This window comes from Jaculus jaculus, chromosome 4 (assembly GCF_020740685.1).
Source record: "Jaculus jaculus isolate mJacJac1 chromosome 4, mJacJac1.mat.Y.cur, whole genome shotgun sequence".
In the NCBI taxonomy this organism is placed as follows: Eukaryota; Metazoa; Chordata; class Mammalia; order Rodentia; family Dipodidae; genus Jaculus; species Jaculus jaculus.
In genome coordinates, this window is record NC_059105.1 from 64,238,633 (window position 1) to 64,257,833 (window position 19,201).

A 19,201-nucleotide genomic window follows, 5' to 3' on the forward strand; every position below is an offset into this window, starting at 1 on the left:
CCCTCCAACCCTTGTTTTGTTTTATTTGGTGGTACTGGGTGTTAAATTCAGAGCCTTTGGCCTGTTGTATCAAACCTTTCACCTTTGAGCTATAGCCCTACCTTTTATATTTATTTTATTTTGCTCATTAAAATTTTTAGTAAAATAAGCCAGACGTGGTGGCACATGCACTTGGGAGGCAGAGGTAGGAGGATTGCTGTGAGTTTGAGGCCATCCTGAGACTACATAGTGAATTCCAGGTCAGCCTGAGCTTAGAGTGAAACCCTACCTCAAAAAAAAAAAAAAAAAAGTAAAATAAAATAAAAATCCTTATACAGGGGCTGGAGGGATGGTTTAGCAGGTAAGGTGTTTGCCTGCAAAGCCAAAGGACCCAGGTTCGATTCTCTAGGACCCATGTTGGCCAGATGCACAAGGTGGCATATTCATCTGGAGTTTGTTTGCAGTGGCTGGAGGCCCCGGTGTACCTCTGTCTCTCTCCGCCCTCCCTGTCAAATAAATAAAAAAAATAAAATATTTAAAATAACTTTATACAGTTTTTTTGTATGTGTGTGTATATGTTCATGTGTGTGTACGCATGCACATAGAGGCCAGATCTCAGTGTTAAGTGTCTTCCTCATTCACTCTCCACCTTATTTTTTTTTGCAACAGGGTGTCTCAGTAAACCTGAACTCACCAATTTGGCTAAGCAGAAATTCCAGGGATCCTCTTAACCTCTGCCTCTCCAGTGCTGAGATTACAGGTGTGTGCCATTGTCCACAGCTTTTTATGTGGGTGCTGAGTATCTGACCTCATGTCCTCATGCTGCGTGGCAAGCACTTGACTAACTCAGCCATCTCCTTAGCCCCTAAATTAAAAATAAGAAAGTTTGGGCTGGTGAGATGGCTTAGCAGTTGAGGCACTTGCCTGCAAAGCTAAAAGACCCAGGTTTGAGTCCCCACGACCCACATAAGCCAGATGCGCAAGGGGGCACACACATCTGGAGTTCATTTGCAGTGGCTAGAGGCCCTGGCATGCCCATTCTCTCTCTCTCTCTCTCTACCTGTCTGTTTCTGTATTTCTCTCTCAAATAAGTAAATAAACAAATAAATTAATTAATTAAAAATAAATAAAGTTTAACTTTAGTTTCAGATAGTGTCTTGTTAAGTTGTCCAGCCTTACTTTGAACTTGGTGTGTATATAGCCAAGGCAGATCTTGAATTTATTGTTCTCCCCAATAAGTAGGCTGATAGGCATCTACCACCTCACTTGGTTATGTCTATGTTTTTGAGTATATTATGTCTTTTTGTAATTTGTATTTATTTGTTTGAGAGAGAGAGCAGAGAGAGAGAGAGAGAATGGGCATGGCAAGGCCTCCAACCACTGCAAATGAGCTCCAGATTCTTGCGCCACCTTGTGTATCTGGCTTGCATGGGTTGTAGGGAACTGAACCTGGGTCCTTAGGCTTCACAGGTAAGTGCCTTAACCACTAAGCCATCTCTTCAGCTGTGCTATTGAGTTTTCAAGACTACACATACACACACAATATGTTCTGGATGTCTGTGTGTGTGTGTGTGTGTGTTTATTGTTTTTTTAAAATTTTTTTGTTGTTTATTCTTACTTATTTGAGAGCAACAGACAGAGAGAGAAACAGGCAGAGAGAATGGGCATGCCAGGGCTTCTAGCCACTGCAAATGAACTCCAGATGCTTGTGCCCTCTTGTGCTTCTGGCTAACGTGGGCCCTGGGGAATCGAGCCTTGAACCGGGGTCCTTAGGCTTCACAGGCAAGCACTTAACCGCTAAGCCATCTCTTTCCAGCCCAATTGTTTTTTGAGACAGGGTCTAACTGTGTAGTTCAGGCTGGCCTTAACCTTGTGTTCTTCTTGCCTTAGCATCCAAGAATGCTGGTGTTTCAAGTGTGAGCCTAGCTTCTATATTCTGGTTTTTAATCCCTTGCCTACATACAGTTTGTGAATATTTTCTAGCATTCTGTAGATTTTCTCTTCTTTTACTTACAATCATGTATACCTGCTAGGGTTATTTTAAGTAACTGTTCATGAGTCATATATTGTCTGGTGTTCAGTCCCAATAGTGCTCCAGTCTGCCACATTTGTATTCTCAGTCTGATGCAACATGATGATGAGAGTCCTTGAGACCATCGTGAGGGCAGAGTGTTTAGTGTCTTTTCATTGGGCTACTGCTCTTTGCTCAGAGAACACATGGTTTGTTCTCCTTTCCTTTTAGTTTATTTTTGTATTTCCGCTATAAGAGGGGATACCTTTTACTCCACTTCAGGCTGTACCTCAGATATGCCAGGGAAATCATGGTTTAAAATAGTTCTTTTTCTTTTTATTTTTTTTGAAGTATATGGAAGATATTTATTGTTTATTTATTTATTTATTTATTTTTTTACCACTGAGCTATATCTTTTAATTTTCATTTTCCTTTTTCTAAAAAATTTTATTAGCATTTTCCATGATTATAAAAAAAATATCCCATGGTAAATCCCTCCCCCACCCCCACACTTTCTCCTTTGAAATTCCGTTCTCCATCATATTACCTCCCCATCACAATCATTGTACTCACATGTATACAATATCAACCTATTAAGTACCCTCCTCCCTTCCTTTCTCTTCCCTTTATGTCTCCTTTTCAACTTACTGGCCTCTGCTACTAAGTATTTTCATTCTCACGCATAAGCCCAGTCATCTGTAGCTAGGATCCGAATATGAGAAAGAACATGCGGCGCTTGGCTTTCTGGGTCTGGGTTACCTCACTTAGTATAATACTTTCCAGGTCCATCCATTTTTCTGCAAATTTCATAACTTCATTTTTCTTTACTGTTGAGTAGAACTCCATTGTATAAATGTGCCACATCTTCATTATCCACTCATCAGTTGAGGGACATCTAGGCTGGTTCCATTTCCCAGCTATTATAAATTGAGCAGCAATAAGCATGGGTGAGCACGTACTTCCAAGGAAATGAGATGAGTCCTTTGGATATATGCCTAGGAGTGCTATAGCTGGGTCATATGGTAGATCAATCTTTAGCTGTTTTAGGAACCTCCACACTGAGTTCCACAATGGCTGGACCAGATTACATTCCCACCAGCAGTGTAGAAGGGTTCCTCTTTTTCCACATCCCCGCCAACATTTATTATCATTTGTTTTCATGATGGTGGCCAATCTGACAGGAGTGAGATGGAATCTTAATGTAGTTTTAATCTGCATTTCCCTGATGACTAGTGACGTAGGACATTTTTTAGATGCTTATATGCCATTCATATTTCTTCCTTTGAGAATGCTCTATTTAGCTCCATAGCCCATTTTTTTATTGTCTTGTTTGCTTCCTTATTATTTAACTTTTTGAGTTCTTTGTATATCCTAGATATTAATCCTCTATCAGATATATAGCTGGCGAAGATTTTTTCCCATTCTGTAGGTTGCCTCTTTGCTTTTTTCACTGTGTCCTTTGCAGTGCAAAATCTTTGTAATTTCCTGAGGTCCCAGTGATTAATCTGTGGTTTTATTGCCTGAGCAATTGGGGTTGTATTCAGAAAGTCTTTGCCAAGACCAATATGTTGGAGGGTTTCTTTTTATTTTATATATATATATATATATATATATATATATATTTTTTTTTTTTTTTTGATAGAGAGAAAGCTGCAGGCACGCGCACACACACACACACACACACAGAGAGAGAGAGAGAGAGAGAGAGAGAGAGAGAGAGAGAGAGAGAGAGGGAGGGAGGGAGGGAAGGAGAGAGGGAGGGAAAATATGAGTGCTCCAGAACCTCCAGCCACTGCAGATGAACTCCAGATACATGTGCCACTTTGTGCATCTGGCTTACGTGGGTCCTGAGGAATCAAACCAAGGTCGTTTGGCTTTGCAGGCAAGCCCCTTAACCGCTAAGCCATCTCTCCAGCACCTAAAACAGTCCTTTTTAAAGATGGTTCAGGGACCCCTGGCAGTTCCCCAGTTTTTTTTTTTTTTGAGAATTTTTGCAAAATCTAAGGTGAAAAACTATTTCAATTTAATTCCAAGATATTATTTTCTCCTTGCAACTTGAATCTTATAGAAGTTACATGGCATGTAATGTACTTGTGGTGAGAATCATTTAAATTTAAATTTAATTTGAAAGGTGTGAAACCAGTTTTTTGTTCATTTTGAAAATAGTTATTGTGGGCTGGAGAATGGCTTAGGGGTTGAGGCACTTGCCTTTGAAGCCTAAGGACCCAGGTTCTATTCCCCAGGACCTGCATAAGTCAGATGCACAAGGTGGCACATGCTTCTGGAATTCATTTCCAGTGGCTAAAGGCCCTGGTGTGCCCATTTTGTCTAATCTATCTTCTTCTTTCCCTTAAATAAAGTAAAAATAAAATAAATGTAAAAAAGAAAATAGTTATTATTCATAAAATATTGTTGTATTGGAATTATTGTTTTTTTTATTTTTACTGGTTTATCAAGGTAGGGCCTCACTGTAGCTCAGGCTGAGCTGAAATTCACTATGTAGTCTCAGGATGGCCTTGACCTCATGGTGATCCTCCTACCTCTGCCTCTCGAGTGCTGGGATTAAGGGCTATCATGCCTGGCTTTGTTTTTGTATTTTATTTATTTTTTTATGAGAGAGAGATATGGTGGGGAGAGAGAATTGGTGCACCAGGGCCTCCAGCCAGTGTACTCGAATTCCAGATGCATGCACCATCTTGTGCATATGTGTGACTGTGTGTTTGTGTCACCTTGTATGTCTGGCTTATGTGGGACCTGGAGAGTAGAACATGGGTCCTTAAGCTTCACAGGCAAGTGCCTTAACCATTAAGCCATCTCTCCAGCCTAGATTTACTAGTTTTAAAAGGTTTTATTTTTATTTATTTATTAGAGACAGAGGGGTGGGGGAGGGGAAGAGAGAGAGAGTGAGTGAGTGAGTGAGTGAGAATGGGTGTGCCAGGGCCTCTAGCCAATGCAAACGAACTCCAGACGCATGCGCCACCATGTGCATCTGGTTTTCGTGGGACCTGGAGAATCAAAATGGGGTCCTTAGGCTTCTCAGCATGTGCCTTAACTGCTAAGCCATCTCTCCAGGCCTTACTTTAATTTTTAATATGGTTAATATTACTCATGATAGATTATTCCTGATTCAAAAGTAGGAATTCCAAAATTCTCCAAAATCCAACATTTTGTGTGTGTGTGTGTGTGTGTGTGTGTGTGTGTGTGTGTTGGCATGTGAGTGCTACAGTGTGTACGTGGATGTCAGAGGACTACTTTCTTCTCTCAGTCACCTACCACCTTGTTTTGTGGCAGGTGTCTTTCACATTCTTGCTGTTGTTATCTAATACTTTCTGAGCACCAGCATGATTCCACATATGGAAAATTGCCCTCCTGTCCCTTTGTGACAGTCTTAGTAGAAACACATTGTGTAGAATTACCTCAGGATATTGTGTAAGGTGTATATGAAATATAGGTGAAATGTGTGTTTTGAATTGGGTCTCATTCCCACTATATATATGTGTATGTATACACACATTCCAAAGTCTGAAAAAAATCTGAAATGTGAAGTACTCTTTGGTCCAAAGCATTTTGAATCAATAGATACTCAACCTGCTTTTCTAAAAAAATTGCCCTTTCTTCCTGACTCTGGCTGCATTTTTTTTTTTTAGTCATATACACACTGTGTATACAGCCATGTTGGTACCATTGTTAGCCTCCTCCCTCCTCCCTCCTCCACAGGGACCTTCCTCATTGGAGACTGTGGGTTATGCATTGTGGGGGTAGCCACGAGTTATGGGAAAGAGGCAATGTCTCTGTGCAGAATGTCCCAACTTGTGGCTCTAACAATCTTTCCACCTCCTCTTCTGCAAATTTCCCTGAACTATGTTGGGTTTGTTTTAAGTCTACTTCAGTGAAGAGGTCTTGGGAGCCTCTGTGTCTCTGGATATCTGGTTTGGTAGGAGTTGAGTGTTCTCTGTGTGTCTCTCCTTCACCCTTGTGCTGGCACCAGGTTCGCCAAGAAAGCAGCACTCTTGCTCATTTCCCCAATTACTCCTAGTTTCAGCTGGGACCCTGGTGAGTTGCGATGGGCTGAGACTCCTCAGGATCTGTGTCCATCTGAAAAAGAGAAGCAAGTTCTCCAACGGATAGTGAAGTCAGCACCAGATAAATGGGATAATCATTATGATTTTTGACAGAATTTAATATGTGTAGGCCCTTTTGTAGTCCATGATTGGTGGGAGCTTGATAATGGAGAGTGGACTCATTTTTTGATATGGTTGACTTGTTTCCCAGCTCCAGCTGTGGGTTCTGTTCTTCTGAGCAGATCCATTAGCCAAGTCAAGAGCAGTTGGTTGCCCACCATGGCTGTGTGTCTGGCTGCATTTTGATGAACCGGCTGCCATGCCTTCCCTGCCATGATGTAAAGTATTCCATTGGAATTGTAAGCCAAAGTAAACCTTTTCTTTTCTCAAGTTGCTTATGACCAAGTATTTATTTGTCGTTAGCAATGAGAAACTGATATAAGCCATATGCCTCTGGTTCTGGAGACTGAGGGCCATGAGCCTCTAATCAGCTAGTCCAGCCTATGGGCTTGTGGCACTGAGCAACCTGAGACAGCAACTCCAAGGAACCACCCTTTGACTATCTGTAGTTTCCATCTGCATAGAACCACAATAATAACAAAAATCCTGGCCAGCTGCTATCAGCTGGGATAGCTTTCCTAAGCCATTCAACTTTCTTCTTCTAATGCCCAAATTTCCTACTTCTGAAGTCAGTGGCACTTCCCATTTGCCTACTAAGGAGTCTATTGGAGCAGCTCTGTTCTTAACAGAAAGGATCATGCCACCATGATCTAAGGTCCTAATCCTAAACGTAAGAAAAACCATAAGTTACTGCTGTCAGCAGTAAGTAGAATTGTTTTAGCATTAAAATAAAATCAAATGTTTCTCTCAATAATTCTTTGTTTGGTAAAAACTTTTTTCAGCCACATGTTTATGATCAGTTATATCTTTTTTCACATTTTTTTAAATTTGAGATAGAATGTGTGTGTGTGCCTCTTGCTACCCAAGTGAACTCTAGACTCATGTGCTACTTTGTGCATTTAATTTTATGTGAATACTGAGTAATTGAACCTGGGATGGCAGGCTTTGTAATCAAGCCCTTTTAACTTCTGGGCCACCTTCCCAGTCTAATCACTTATATCTTGAACAATATGTAGTAGAGTAGGTGTACAAGGATTTAGAAAATGATGAGAAAATATATATCTGAAGTAGTTAACAATGTCTTGGGATAATATGTACTGTGTTTTTTTTTTAAAGAAATGTTATCTTTTTTTAAATTTTTATTTATTTATTTGAGAGTGACAGACAGAGAGGGAAAGAGGCAGAGAGAGAGAGAAGAGAATGGGCACGCCAGGGCTTCCAGCCACTGCAAATGAACTCCAGACACATGCGCCCCCTTGTGCATCTGGCTAACATGGGTCCTGGGGAATCAAGCCTTGAACCAGGGTCCTTAGGCTTCACAGGCAAGCGCTCAACCGTTAAGCCATCTCTCCAGCCCTGTATTTTTTTTATTAGTTATGTATATAGTGTGTATACAGCCATGATGGTACCATCGTTAGCCTTCTCCCTGTCATTCCCCCCCCCCCATGGATTGTAGGTGATGCATTGTGGGGATGGCCTTCAGTTATGGGGGAGAGGCAATGTTTCTGTGCATAATGACCTAGCTTATGGCTCTTACAATCTTTCCACCCCCTCTTCTGCGAATTTTCCTGAACCATGATGGGGTTGTTTTAGGTCTATTTCAGAAGTGACGGGAGGTCTTGGTAGCCTCTGTGTCTCTGGATAACTGATTTGGTAGGAGTTGAGTGTTCTCTGTGTCTGTCTCCTTCACTCTTGTGCAGGTACCAGGTTCATTGAGAAAGCATCTCTTGGTCATTACCGCACTAACTCTATGGCTTCAGCTGGTGCCCAGGTGGGGTGCGATGGGCTGATTCTGTCCTCAGGTTCTGCATCCATCTTAAGGGTCTTGCCTTTTCTTCCCCCTGAGGTCAGGTGTGGTTAGGTGGATGCCATCTTGACCAGAAGTCTTGTACTGTATTTTTAAGTTTACTTTTTTTTTTTTTTTTTTTTTTTTTGAGGTAGGGTTTCACTCTAGCTCAGGCTGACCTGAAATTCACTATGTAGTCTCAGGGTGGCCTCAAACTCATGGCGATCCTCCTACCTCTACCTCCGAGTGCTGGGATTAAAGGCACACACCACCACGCCTGGCTTTAAGTTTACTTTTGTTGATAGCAGGAGAGACTACTTTCATACTAAAAGTGTCACAAGTATAAGGATCTTTAGTTTATGTGTAATACCATAATCCTCAGCACATCTGTGTGGTTGCTATCCCCATTTTAATTGATATTTTATTTCAATTTATAAAGAAATTAAGGCTTGTAAAGATTGATGTTCCCCTAAGGAAGCCCTGTCTGATGTTAGGCACATGATTGTCCAGGAAGGACTTTGGCTGTGGGCCTGTCTCCCTCTCACCTCCCCCAAAGGCAGAGTGACTGCCAGGAGCCCTCACCATTCACAAGTGCAGGATCTGTACACAAGTAGGACCAACCACAGCATGAGCTGGCATAGTCCCCAACCTTCCCTCACTTCTGACCAAACGCAAGTCCCAGACCACCTTCAGGGATCCTCAGTTCACTAGAGGACTCCACAGAACCCACTCAGCACTCAGACACTTGCAGTCTCTGTTTGTTCTAGGGAAAATAATGACCAGGTTCAGCCCTGGGAAGAGGCTGCTAGGGCAGGGCCAAGAAAAATAGGACAGTGGAGCTTCTGCTCTTCTTTTTCTGTGGAGTCAGGACACATCCTCTTCCTGGATTTTGTGTGACAGTACACACTGAGTGTCTCCAGCCCAAGTAGCTTCTGTGCCAAGCTAGGTAGGTGTCCAGAGCTTTTAAGGGGCTTCAGTACACACATGTGCACTTGCACACATACCTGGTGACTAGTTGCCCTCATGGATGGCTGGTACATGCAAAAATACCCACATTCTAAGCTTCATGGCTACTCTCTGACTAGTCCCAGGCAAGCACAAACGAGTTGCAGGAGTGAAAGGCAAAGGCCAGGCTTCATTGATGGCACGAGGATTCATTACTGCACGAGGATTCCCTAGGTGTTGGGTTGATCACTTCCATTTATAGTTCAGAGCCCAGCAAGGAGGCTGAGACATGGAACTATGACTGAGTGTTGAGCAAATTTAAGTGCTTGTCATATAAGCACAAGGACCTGAATCCTGTCCCCCAGGCTTGTAAACTGCCTGCCATAGTGGCAACATGCCTATAATCCCAGCTCTGAGGTGATGGAGACAGGAGTACCCCTGGGGCTCTCGGGCCAACCAGTCTAGCCTAATTGGTGAGATCCAGGCCAATGAGAGCCTTTGTTTCAAAAAAGATGTGGACAACATTTCTGAAGATGGCACCTTAGGTCTCCACACTCATATGCACACACGTTTGTCCTCACACATACAAACACTATGAACATGCTCACCACACACATGAACCCCTTCCTCCACCCTCCATGAATTTATGTTTTGCTATTAGAAACTCTGAATAAATTACACATCATCCTCTTAAGGACTGGATGACTATACAGCAGTATTTATATACCATTAATGAATGATTATAAGCAGAATTTTCCTACTTATGAAAAGCAAATGACTTGTGATTTTCTTATTCAAAGTCCAGTGTACTTATCCCTACAGCATATGTTCATAGGTATATAGATTTTCTGCTTCTATGCATGTGTGTATGTTGTGGTGTGGGGGGTGTGTGTGTATTGTGGGGTATGGTTTGGCACCCTAGATGCTCATGTGGCCAGAACCAAATGCTGGGTGTCCTGTTCAGTCAGTCTTGTTTTGAGCACGACTCTTGATTGAGTTTGGGAGTTTGTATGGCTCTGGCTCTTCTTGGGTCTCTGCTTCCCTTAAGGCCTGGGATTGCAGGTGCGTGTGCCACACTCAGCTATTTATTTGGGATCTAGAGATTTGAACTCTGGCATTCTCAAGCCCCCACAGGGTCAAGAGGTATACTTAACCACTGAGCCATCTCTCTATCCCTGTATATGTTTTTTTTTTTTTATCTATTATTACATTGAGGTCATGTTTGATCCTAAGTTTCTGTCATCACTGAGCTCACCTGAGCTCGCTAGTTTCTAAGTAATTGCTTATTACTTATAGTCAGCATTATTCATAAAATATGTGTTTGTAAATTTGCCTGCATAATATTTCATAGTATACATTTCTAACCATGAAACAATTACTTGAGGCATTTTCAAGGTCAATGCAAATTTTGAATCATATGACCAGCCTGTGCCTAGCTGTGGTCAAACAAGCTCACTTCAGCTTTTGTTCTATAAAATATCTTTTTTTGTAGTCTTTTGCTATGCTTAGCAGTTCTGTTGGTAATTTTGCTGTTTATAGTGCCCTGGTACTTCAGTGCTGTGTGGTGTTCCTGAATGTGGGAAGGCATGATGTGACTCACAGAGAAAGTGCACGTTAGATAAGCTTCCTACAGCATGCATTCATTATAGTGCTGTAGGCTGTGACTTCAGTGTTAACAGATCAACAGTCGACAATAAATAAGGAATTTCTAGGGAGAAACATACACAAATCAAAATTTGTTCACTGACTAGTTGGTGAATATCAGAGGTTCACAGGAACCTAACCCTGCTTTTTTCAAGAGCAGTGGTTCAATGTTTGCTCTTAAATTCAGTGTTTGTAGAGATTTTATAGAATGTAACAATTGGGGCTGGAGAGATGGCTTAGTGGTTAAGCGCTTGCCTGAGAAGCCTAAGGACCCTGGTTCGAGTCTCAATTCCCCAGGACCCACATTAGCCAGATGCACAAGGGGGCACACACATCTGGAGTTCGTTTACAGAGGCTGGAAGATCTGGTGTGCCCATTCTCTCTCTCTCTCTCTCTCTCTCTCTCTCTCTCTCTCTGCCTCCTTCTCTCTGTTGCTCTCAAATAAATAAAAAAAATTAAAAAAAAAGAATGTAACAATTATAAATAAGGAAAATCAACTGTCATTGCTGCATTACTTCATTATTCATTTATTCATCTAATTTTTTATTTCTCTTTAAGCAATTATATTTGAGTACTTCTCCAGGGTATGAAGTGATTGATGTCCACATGACTTGGAATTTTCCCATTGTACGTCATGTCCCTCATTAGTGTCTTGCTGTATCCTTCTGACACAGACTTGTTAGTGTGGTTTGTAATAACACATAGATGAAGTGTGAGATTGCATTTTAAAGCTTGGGAATTGCAAGCTGACCGTTTGATTCTGTGACTGGTTCACTTGAGCTTCAGGTTTCTCAGTCTTAATAAACTTTCCACAATTTTTCTTCCCTCTTTGGGATCAAGATTTTTAGGACCAGATTTCCTAATGGGTTCATTTCAGATGCCAGCAGAGCCAGGGAATGTCACTGGCTGCACCTTTCCACACAAGAAACATAATGTGTCTGCTCAGTTGGCTACTGTAGTCTTTCGGAGAACCTCTGGCTGGCAAATGATCCCTCAGCTCACTCTCACTGGTGAGAGTCCAGATCACCCTTGGCCCTTTGCCTTTCTGTGAATTACTCTATCTCCTTCCCCTCTTGTGTTTATATTGCCTTCTCCTTTCTCTGCTGCCTCACACTGTCTCCTACATCTGAACTCCAGCCAGTGAGAGAAATGGACTTGAAAAGCAGATGTTCACATCCTGTTCTTAGTGGCTCCCTAGAGACATTCTCTTCCATGAGAGCAGTTCTCATTTCCTGGTTTTCATTGTCTCAGTCTTGTTGAGGATTAGGATCTGTGCCTTGCTGCTCTGCTGTCTTTATTTTTATTTTCTAATTTTTTTGGTTTTTGAGGTGGGGTCTCACTCTAGCCCAGGCTGACCTGGAATTCACTATGGAGTCTAAGGATGGCCTTGAACTCATGGCAATCCTCCTACCTCTGCCTCCCAAGTGCTGGGATTAAAGGCATGCACCACCATGCCTGGCTCTTCTCTCTTCAAGCTAGCAAAATCAGCTATGTAGGGACTCCCCAAATGTAACAGGAAAAATAGAGAAATACTCAACATATGTGGAGGTTAACATTATCTGACCAGCTGGAGAGAAAAAAATTGCGATGATTTCTGGAATCTTTCAGTGAAATATTCATTAAGCTCACATAAACAGTGCCTTTTTTTCCCCTTTTTCTATTACTCTGTTGCAGTTAGAAAGAATATCAGCACAAAAAATTAACTGGTGTATTTGTATGGTACGCAGTTGGATAATGCACTTTCTTTGAATATCTTTGGAAAACTGGATTTGAAGACACTTAAAAAAGCCTTTGAGTGCTCTTTGGGGCCTAGAACTAGGAAAAATATAGCTCAGTCAAAAAAAATGTGGTGAATTAATGATTAAAGCATCTTATCTAGAGTATAAATATCTAGTAATGTTAATTTGATGTTTATTCTTTCAGATACTGATGAATATAGACCTCCTGTGTGGAAATCTTACTGTAAGTATTGAATAAATTTGTGTGGATTGTAGTACTTTGTACATAATATGAAAATACTGATATCAGTAGATATAAAGATTCATTTTATCATGTATTCACTATTAAAATATTCACAGTAAAGTTTAGGGATAGCATAAAAGAAGTACTGGTGGTAAAATGACTATTTTTACAAAATTTATATATGGTTTGTATATTTGGAATATAACTCATCTCTCTGAGCTTTGTAGAATTCCATTGTGGAATTTGAAACCACTTGTTCTGAATGGCTCATAAAACTTATGTAAGAATTCAAGCAATTTGTTATGTTCTTGATTCTTTATATGACACAAAGGAGTATATAAATAATGAGAAGTGAGGAGGCTATCTTAGTAGAAGTGGTTGAAAAGAAACAAAAGCATCTTTACTTTCCCAAATATGAAAGAGAAATTTGCTTATTTCCTTTTCTTTGGTGATGCTGCAGATTGAACCCAGGGGCTTCAGTGTGCTCAGTGACAGAGGGATGCAGATTTCTATATTGCTGTTGAATTTTGCATTAGAATAGACATTTCTTTGAATTTAAGTTGTTAGCTCCTAATTTCCCCCCTTTTTAGTTTCAAAAGAATTTTATTTTATGAAGCAAAAGACAGCCCCGATTTTAGAGTGCAGTTAGGGTTAATGAGTGCTCTGTTGCTCTTGTGAAAACAATATTCAAGAATCTGGAGTTGTAGCTTATTGGTAGTACCCTTGCCTAGTGTGAGGGAGCCCCTGGGGTTCATTGTCCAGCATCGCAGGGAAAAGAAATTTTTATTTGTTGTTTATATAATTGAATAAGTAACCTAGAAACTCTGTACTTATTGAAATAGTGATTATACTGATTATATAACATCTTTGTAAAGGTGGAGAGTTATTCTAAATTACAATATTTGTAGGCTGCCAAAGTAATTTAGGTACTTTATTGGTTTATGTTCCTAGAACAACAGATAGTTTTATTTTAATAGGTTGCCAGATTGGGCTAACTATAATAAAAAATGTGAACAGTCTAAAAACATCACCATAAGAAATTGCCCTCTCCTGGTACCTATTTTTCCCTCTTCTAAGAATATGTAAAAATGACTAATGCTCTTTTCTTCTAAAGGTTACATCTCATAATATCATTGACAGATAGCCTCTGTAGAATTCTCTACATTTTCTGATTTCAGTTTCTTTTTTCCTTTGCTCCAGCTTGTGCCCTGCAGTTTCAACTGAAAAACATTTATCAAGTCTCAGAGTATTACTGAGTTTGTGATTATTTTATCCCACTGAAGCGTATTTATTAGCACATGTAGTGTATGTAATTTGTATTTTTGTATCTTCATATATTTTGCAGTTTTAACTGTAATTTTTTCTTTAAATTGACATATTTTTGGTGATAATTCCTTTTTCTAAGTTTTAGAATATTTTAAAATGATTTCAGTACTCAAGTTTGCCACTGTCATTTTAATAGCAGAACACAGAGATTATTAGATGTTTTATCTTTTGACTCTCAAATGTAAAAAATTCTGATTAAAGGAAATTTTAGGTTTAAACTGTGTTAAAATAATGTGAATAAATCCTCATGAAATTTTTGTATTCTAAAATTTGAATGTGGTTTATTTTAACCATGGAAACATTAAAAATTCATTCCAGTAATGAATTTGATCATCATATAGATTGGTATAGTATGCTTGACAAAATTCTGACCCCAGAAATAATTATAATTATACTTATTTTCTTTGTCACCTTCAGATAGTTTTATAGCTGGCTACAAATGATCTCAAATATTATATTTATTGATATTACCTTGAGTTCATCTGTCTAGGAATCTTTGCAAAGTAGTAGGAAAATAAATAAAGCTTGGCAAATTTATTAAACCCATTTTATCAGTAGAGACTGGAATTTTAAATAATAGCTGAGATAGCAGCCCATGTCCAATACTCTTAGTAACTGATAATTTTCATTCTGAGCTAGATACACACACACACACACACACACACACACACACACACACACACACACACACATATATATGTATACATGCATATGTGTATATTATTAGTTGACAATCTTTGGAGACCAGAAAATCATAAAATGCATTCAACATCTTTTCTTTAGCCTGAACTTATTTTTTTTAATTCTAAAAACAATAGTAAAAATTGAAGTGCAAATTGTCAGGTCTGCTAGTCCATACATGGAAGCACACACTGAATGAAAACTGTCCACCTTCCTGTCTATTAAACTTAAGCAGATGATATAATTTTAATGTCAAAATTTGTTACATGTTAGTTTTCTGTTTTGGCATGGTAAAATCTTTTTATAGTGGGATTTTATAAAAAACCAATTTTTTACTATGATTTCTTTAATCTTTAAGAAAGTTATTTTACCCATGTTTCTGTGAGCTTTTCCTCTTGGGTTCAAGTAAATTTATAAAAGCATAGCTCTAAAACGTTACAAATATAAGCTGCTAGGGAAATTAAGTTATCAAGATATCTTGAGAACTTTTCTTAGGCAAATGTAGCTTTGTTGGTTTTCAATATGTGTTTGATTAAACTGTGAGTCTTCTGTATAATAATTAGGCAAGCCTGGTGTAGGAGCTGCAGAAAGTGGACCAGGTATACTATCTGTAGGCCCAGGTTAGACCAGCTCCCCTTTGTTGTGGTGGAAGACTATGGCTCTCTTGGTGTCAGATCTGTTTTAAAAAGAAGCTGGAATTTTCTTTTGCTTTTGTTGTTAAATCTTGCAGTGTTTAAATGTTAAAAACACACTCAAATTTAAAAACAAACAAAAAATGTAAACCAGTTTTGACTTTTAAGAAAGCAGGTTGTAATCTCTGAACTTGACTAATTTTTATCTCTAGGAAATAAAAATTTCAATAATATACATACAAGCATTGACATGTCTAAGGTGAATGAAAATACGTAAAATACTATAATTTTAATTTTATATCTTGCCATTTTGAATTTAAGTAGTAACTTTTCACAAATAATTTAATGATTATGCCAGTTTAAATTCAGCCAAATTCTATATCAAATTATCAGAAGTTCCAAACTAAAGGAGAAGTGACTGGATTAATTAGACCTTACTATTGGATGTCAGTTTGTGTGTGTGTGTGGGGGGGAGGGATTGGGGAACAAGCGGAGTCAAGGTCTTGCTGTACAGCTCTAACTGATTGGGTACTCACCACATAACCCAGATTAGCCTGGAACTCATGGAAGTCCTCCTGCTTTAGTCTCCCAAGTGCTGGGATTGCAGGCTTTTGCAACCATGCCTGGCTCTTAAATATAATGCGTGTGTGGGTGTGGTGTTCATATATAATGTGGATGCATATGAATATGTGTGGAGGCCAGAAGTCAGCATTGGATGTCTTATTTGATTGTCTTTCACCTACTTTTCGAGAACAGTCTCTCACTGAACCTGAAGCTCCCCAACTGGGTGTTAGACAAGCTAGCCAGCAAGTTCCTGGGATCTTCTTGGTGCCACCTCCTCAGCCCTGGGAGTGTAGGCACATCCCATATGCTTGACATTTTATGGGGGTACTGGGAATTTGAACTCAGGCCCTCATGCTTGAGCCATCTCCCCAATGCCTCAAATGATACTTTCCATAGGTGTTCTCTGATATTTTCTGTGCTTGGTTATAAAATGTTCAAATATATTTATGCTTTACATAGTGCTTTTTAAAAATACACATTGAAGGGCTGGAGAGATGGCTTAGCGGTTAAGCGCTTGCCTGTGAAGCCTAAGGACCCCGGTTCGAGGCTCGGTTCCCCAGGTCCCACGTTAGCCAGATGCACAAGGGGGCGCACGCGTCTGGAGTTCGTTTGCAGAGGCTGGAAGCCCTGGCGCACCCATTCTCTCTCTCCCTCTATCTGTCTTTCTCTCTGTGTCTGTCGCTGTCAAATAAAATAAATAAATAAAAATTAAAAAAAAATACATATTGAAGGTCAGCCAGCCATTGTTGGTCAATCAAGAGATGCTTGTCTAAAAACTTTTCTCTAAGAAATACAACTAGACCTGCCTGTAAGAGACCTGTAGGGAAGTCAGAAAGAAAATGAAACATAATGATTTAATGTTAGGAAAAAGTGAGAGTGAAACCTGGCTCAATTCTCCTGTCTTGATATTATCACTCAATTTTTTTCTTACAGTTTGCTTAGTAGATAGTCATGTGCTTGCTGATTATAGCCTATTCAGCATTTTACCTTTGTTAGTAGTTTCTGATATTCTTTTTTTTTTTTTTTTTTTTTCCCCGAGGTAGGGTTTCACTCTATCCCAGGCTGACCTGGAATTCACTATGGACCCTCAGAGTGGCCTTGAACTCACGGTGATTCTCCTACCTCTGCCTTCCAAGAGCTGGGATTAAAGGTGTGCGCCACCACACCCAGCTTAGTTTTTGATATTCTTGACTCTTGCTTGGTTGTTGCAATTCAGTTTTCATAAGTGACAGTACTTTTCAGAGCCTTTTGTTGACAAAAGAAAACAACTAGGGCTGGAGAGATGGCTTAGCAGTTAAGGGGCTTGCCTGCGAAGTCTAAAAGCTCGTGTTCGAATCTCCAGGTCTCATGCAAGCAGACGCACAGCGACGCAAAGTGCACAATGTTGCGCAGGGGGGTACGTGCACTGAAGTTCATTTGCAGTGGCTGAAGTCCCTGAACATCAATTCTGTCTCTCTTTATCTGCCTTTCTCTCTCTTTCTCTCTATAAATATTTTTTTTTAAAAAAGAAAACAACTAATCTTTTGAGAATTTTTTTTTAAAAAAGAAAACAACTAATCTTTTGAGAATTGTGGATAAAAGCAGATTTCCGAATATCTTTGGGCAACCTGTATAGGAAAACATTTGTATCAGTAGATTTTTAGACATTTCTGAGGCAATGCTTATTTTTCACTTAAAAAGTAAAGTGTATCTTCTTAGTTCCTATTAAATTATAGCATATCCCCTAGTATGTCTTAGTGATGAACTCAAAATACATCAATAATCAACTGTTGATATAACAAATGTCATGTGTTCATATCAGTCATCTACATATAATAATACCTACTCTTCACTTACTATGTGTCAAGGATTATGTGTTTTATATGTAGTAAGTAGCATTACAGAACAATGATGTGTGTCTGTGTTTGATCTCACTATGTATATTATGCATGTATCTATACTTGTATAATACTCTAATTACATATGTATATTTATCTAATTGTACATATATATGGTGAGAGGTGGAGCCTATATAATAATACTCAGTTGAAGTGAGTAATGAGTTACCTGACAATCCCATTGTCTGGATAGTTTGATATTATGTTCATAAGTAGTGTAAATATTTGACCACATGATTAATTTCAATTCATTTACATGTGAATACCTAGAAAAATAACCTTGAAATAAACACAGACTTTCTCTTACAGCTACTAATTCTATTCTTTTTAAAAAATATTTTATTTTTATTTATTTATTTGAGAGAGGGGAAGAGGCAAAGTGAGTGACAGAGAGAGAGAGAGAGAGAGAGAAAATGGCATGCCAGGGCCTCCAGCCACTGCAAAGTAACTCCACATGCATGTGCCACTTTGTGCATCTGGCTTATGTAGGTACTGCAGGTCCTTTGGCTTTGCAAGCACGTGCCTTAACTGCTAAGACATCTCTCCAGCCCTCCTATTCTTTTTAAATTTTAAATAAAAAGCTTGAAGTAAGGCTTGAAAAGGTTGTGATATCACATACTCTAAAACCTGTCCACTCTTGGCAGGTTATTTTAGTATTTGAAATCTTTCTTTTGCAGCATTTGTCCTAATAAATTTGCCTTAGAAATTCTGTTTTTAGTGGAAATTATATTTAAAGGTAGATGTTTGCAATAAAGTTGGGGAGAAAAACAGCATATGTTACTTCTAGCTTATAAATCATGTTTTTAGTAAATCCTAATTCTATTTTATTTTTAAAAATATTTATTTGTTAGGGCTAGAGAGATGGCTTAGTAGTAGTTAAGGCACTTGCCTATAAAGCCAAAGGACCCAGGTTTGATTCCTCAGGACCCACATAAGCCAGATGCACAAGGTGGCACATGCATCTGGAGTTTGTTTGCAGTGGCTGGATACCCTGCCATGCTCTTTCTCTCTATCTGCCTCTTTCTCTCTCTGTCTGTAGCTCTCAAATAAATAAAAATAAAAACAAAATTAAAAATAATAAAATATTTAAAAAGTATTTATTTGTTAGAGAGGCACAGAGATAGAGAGAGAGAGAGAGAGAGAGAGAAAGAGAAAGGGAAGGAGGGAGGCAGGCAGGTATACCCAGGCCTCCTGTATAAAACCTGATTTTAGTTCCATGTTTGACAGTATGTGTTTTAAAAGACATAAATATTATTGGCTGGTGTCAGAGACATGCTTCAATATATCCACTACAAATTAGGCAAGTAACTGACTAGGTGGAAAACAAAAGTAAACCTCTAGCCCTGGTTTCTTCTAAGAGGTGTTATGTGGGTTGACTTTTCTGCTGTGTTTGGTCCTGGGCCTTTGGTAAATTTACTGTGGTGAGCACCTAACAACAAATGAGACTGTAACACATTTTTTAAAAAAATGTATACAAACAGCCAGTTTCTTCTTCCTAATGTATTCCTAAGTTCTACCTAAGAGAACCTGACATCTTCCTTCTACCTTCTCATAGTATACCAGCTGCAACAAGAAGCCCCTCATCCTCGAAGGATCACCTGTACTTGTGAGGT

At 39.3% G+C, this 19,201-nt stretch overlaps 1 protein-coding gene across 3 annotated transcripts in view; it reads left to right on the plus strand.

Annotated features, from left to right (window-relative positions):
- Positions 1–19,201, plus strand: part of Chn1 (chimerin 1) — a 206,388-nt gene that overhangs the window by 66,405 nt on the left and 120,782 nt on the right. For 2 of the 3 annotated variants that reach the window (XM_045147786.1, XM_045147787.1), the window contains exons 2-3: positions 12,470–12,508; positions 19,144–19,199. In XM_045147786.1, coding sequence (XP_045003721.1) covers positions 12,470–12,508; positions 19,144–19,199 — 95 coding nt within the window. Of the gene's footprint in view, positions 1–12,469; positions 12,509–19,143; positions 19,200–19,201 lie in introns of those variants that run through there. The other variant, XM_045147788.1, reaches the window with a different exon arrangement.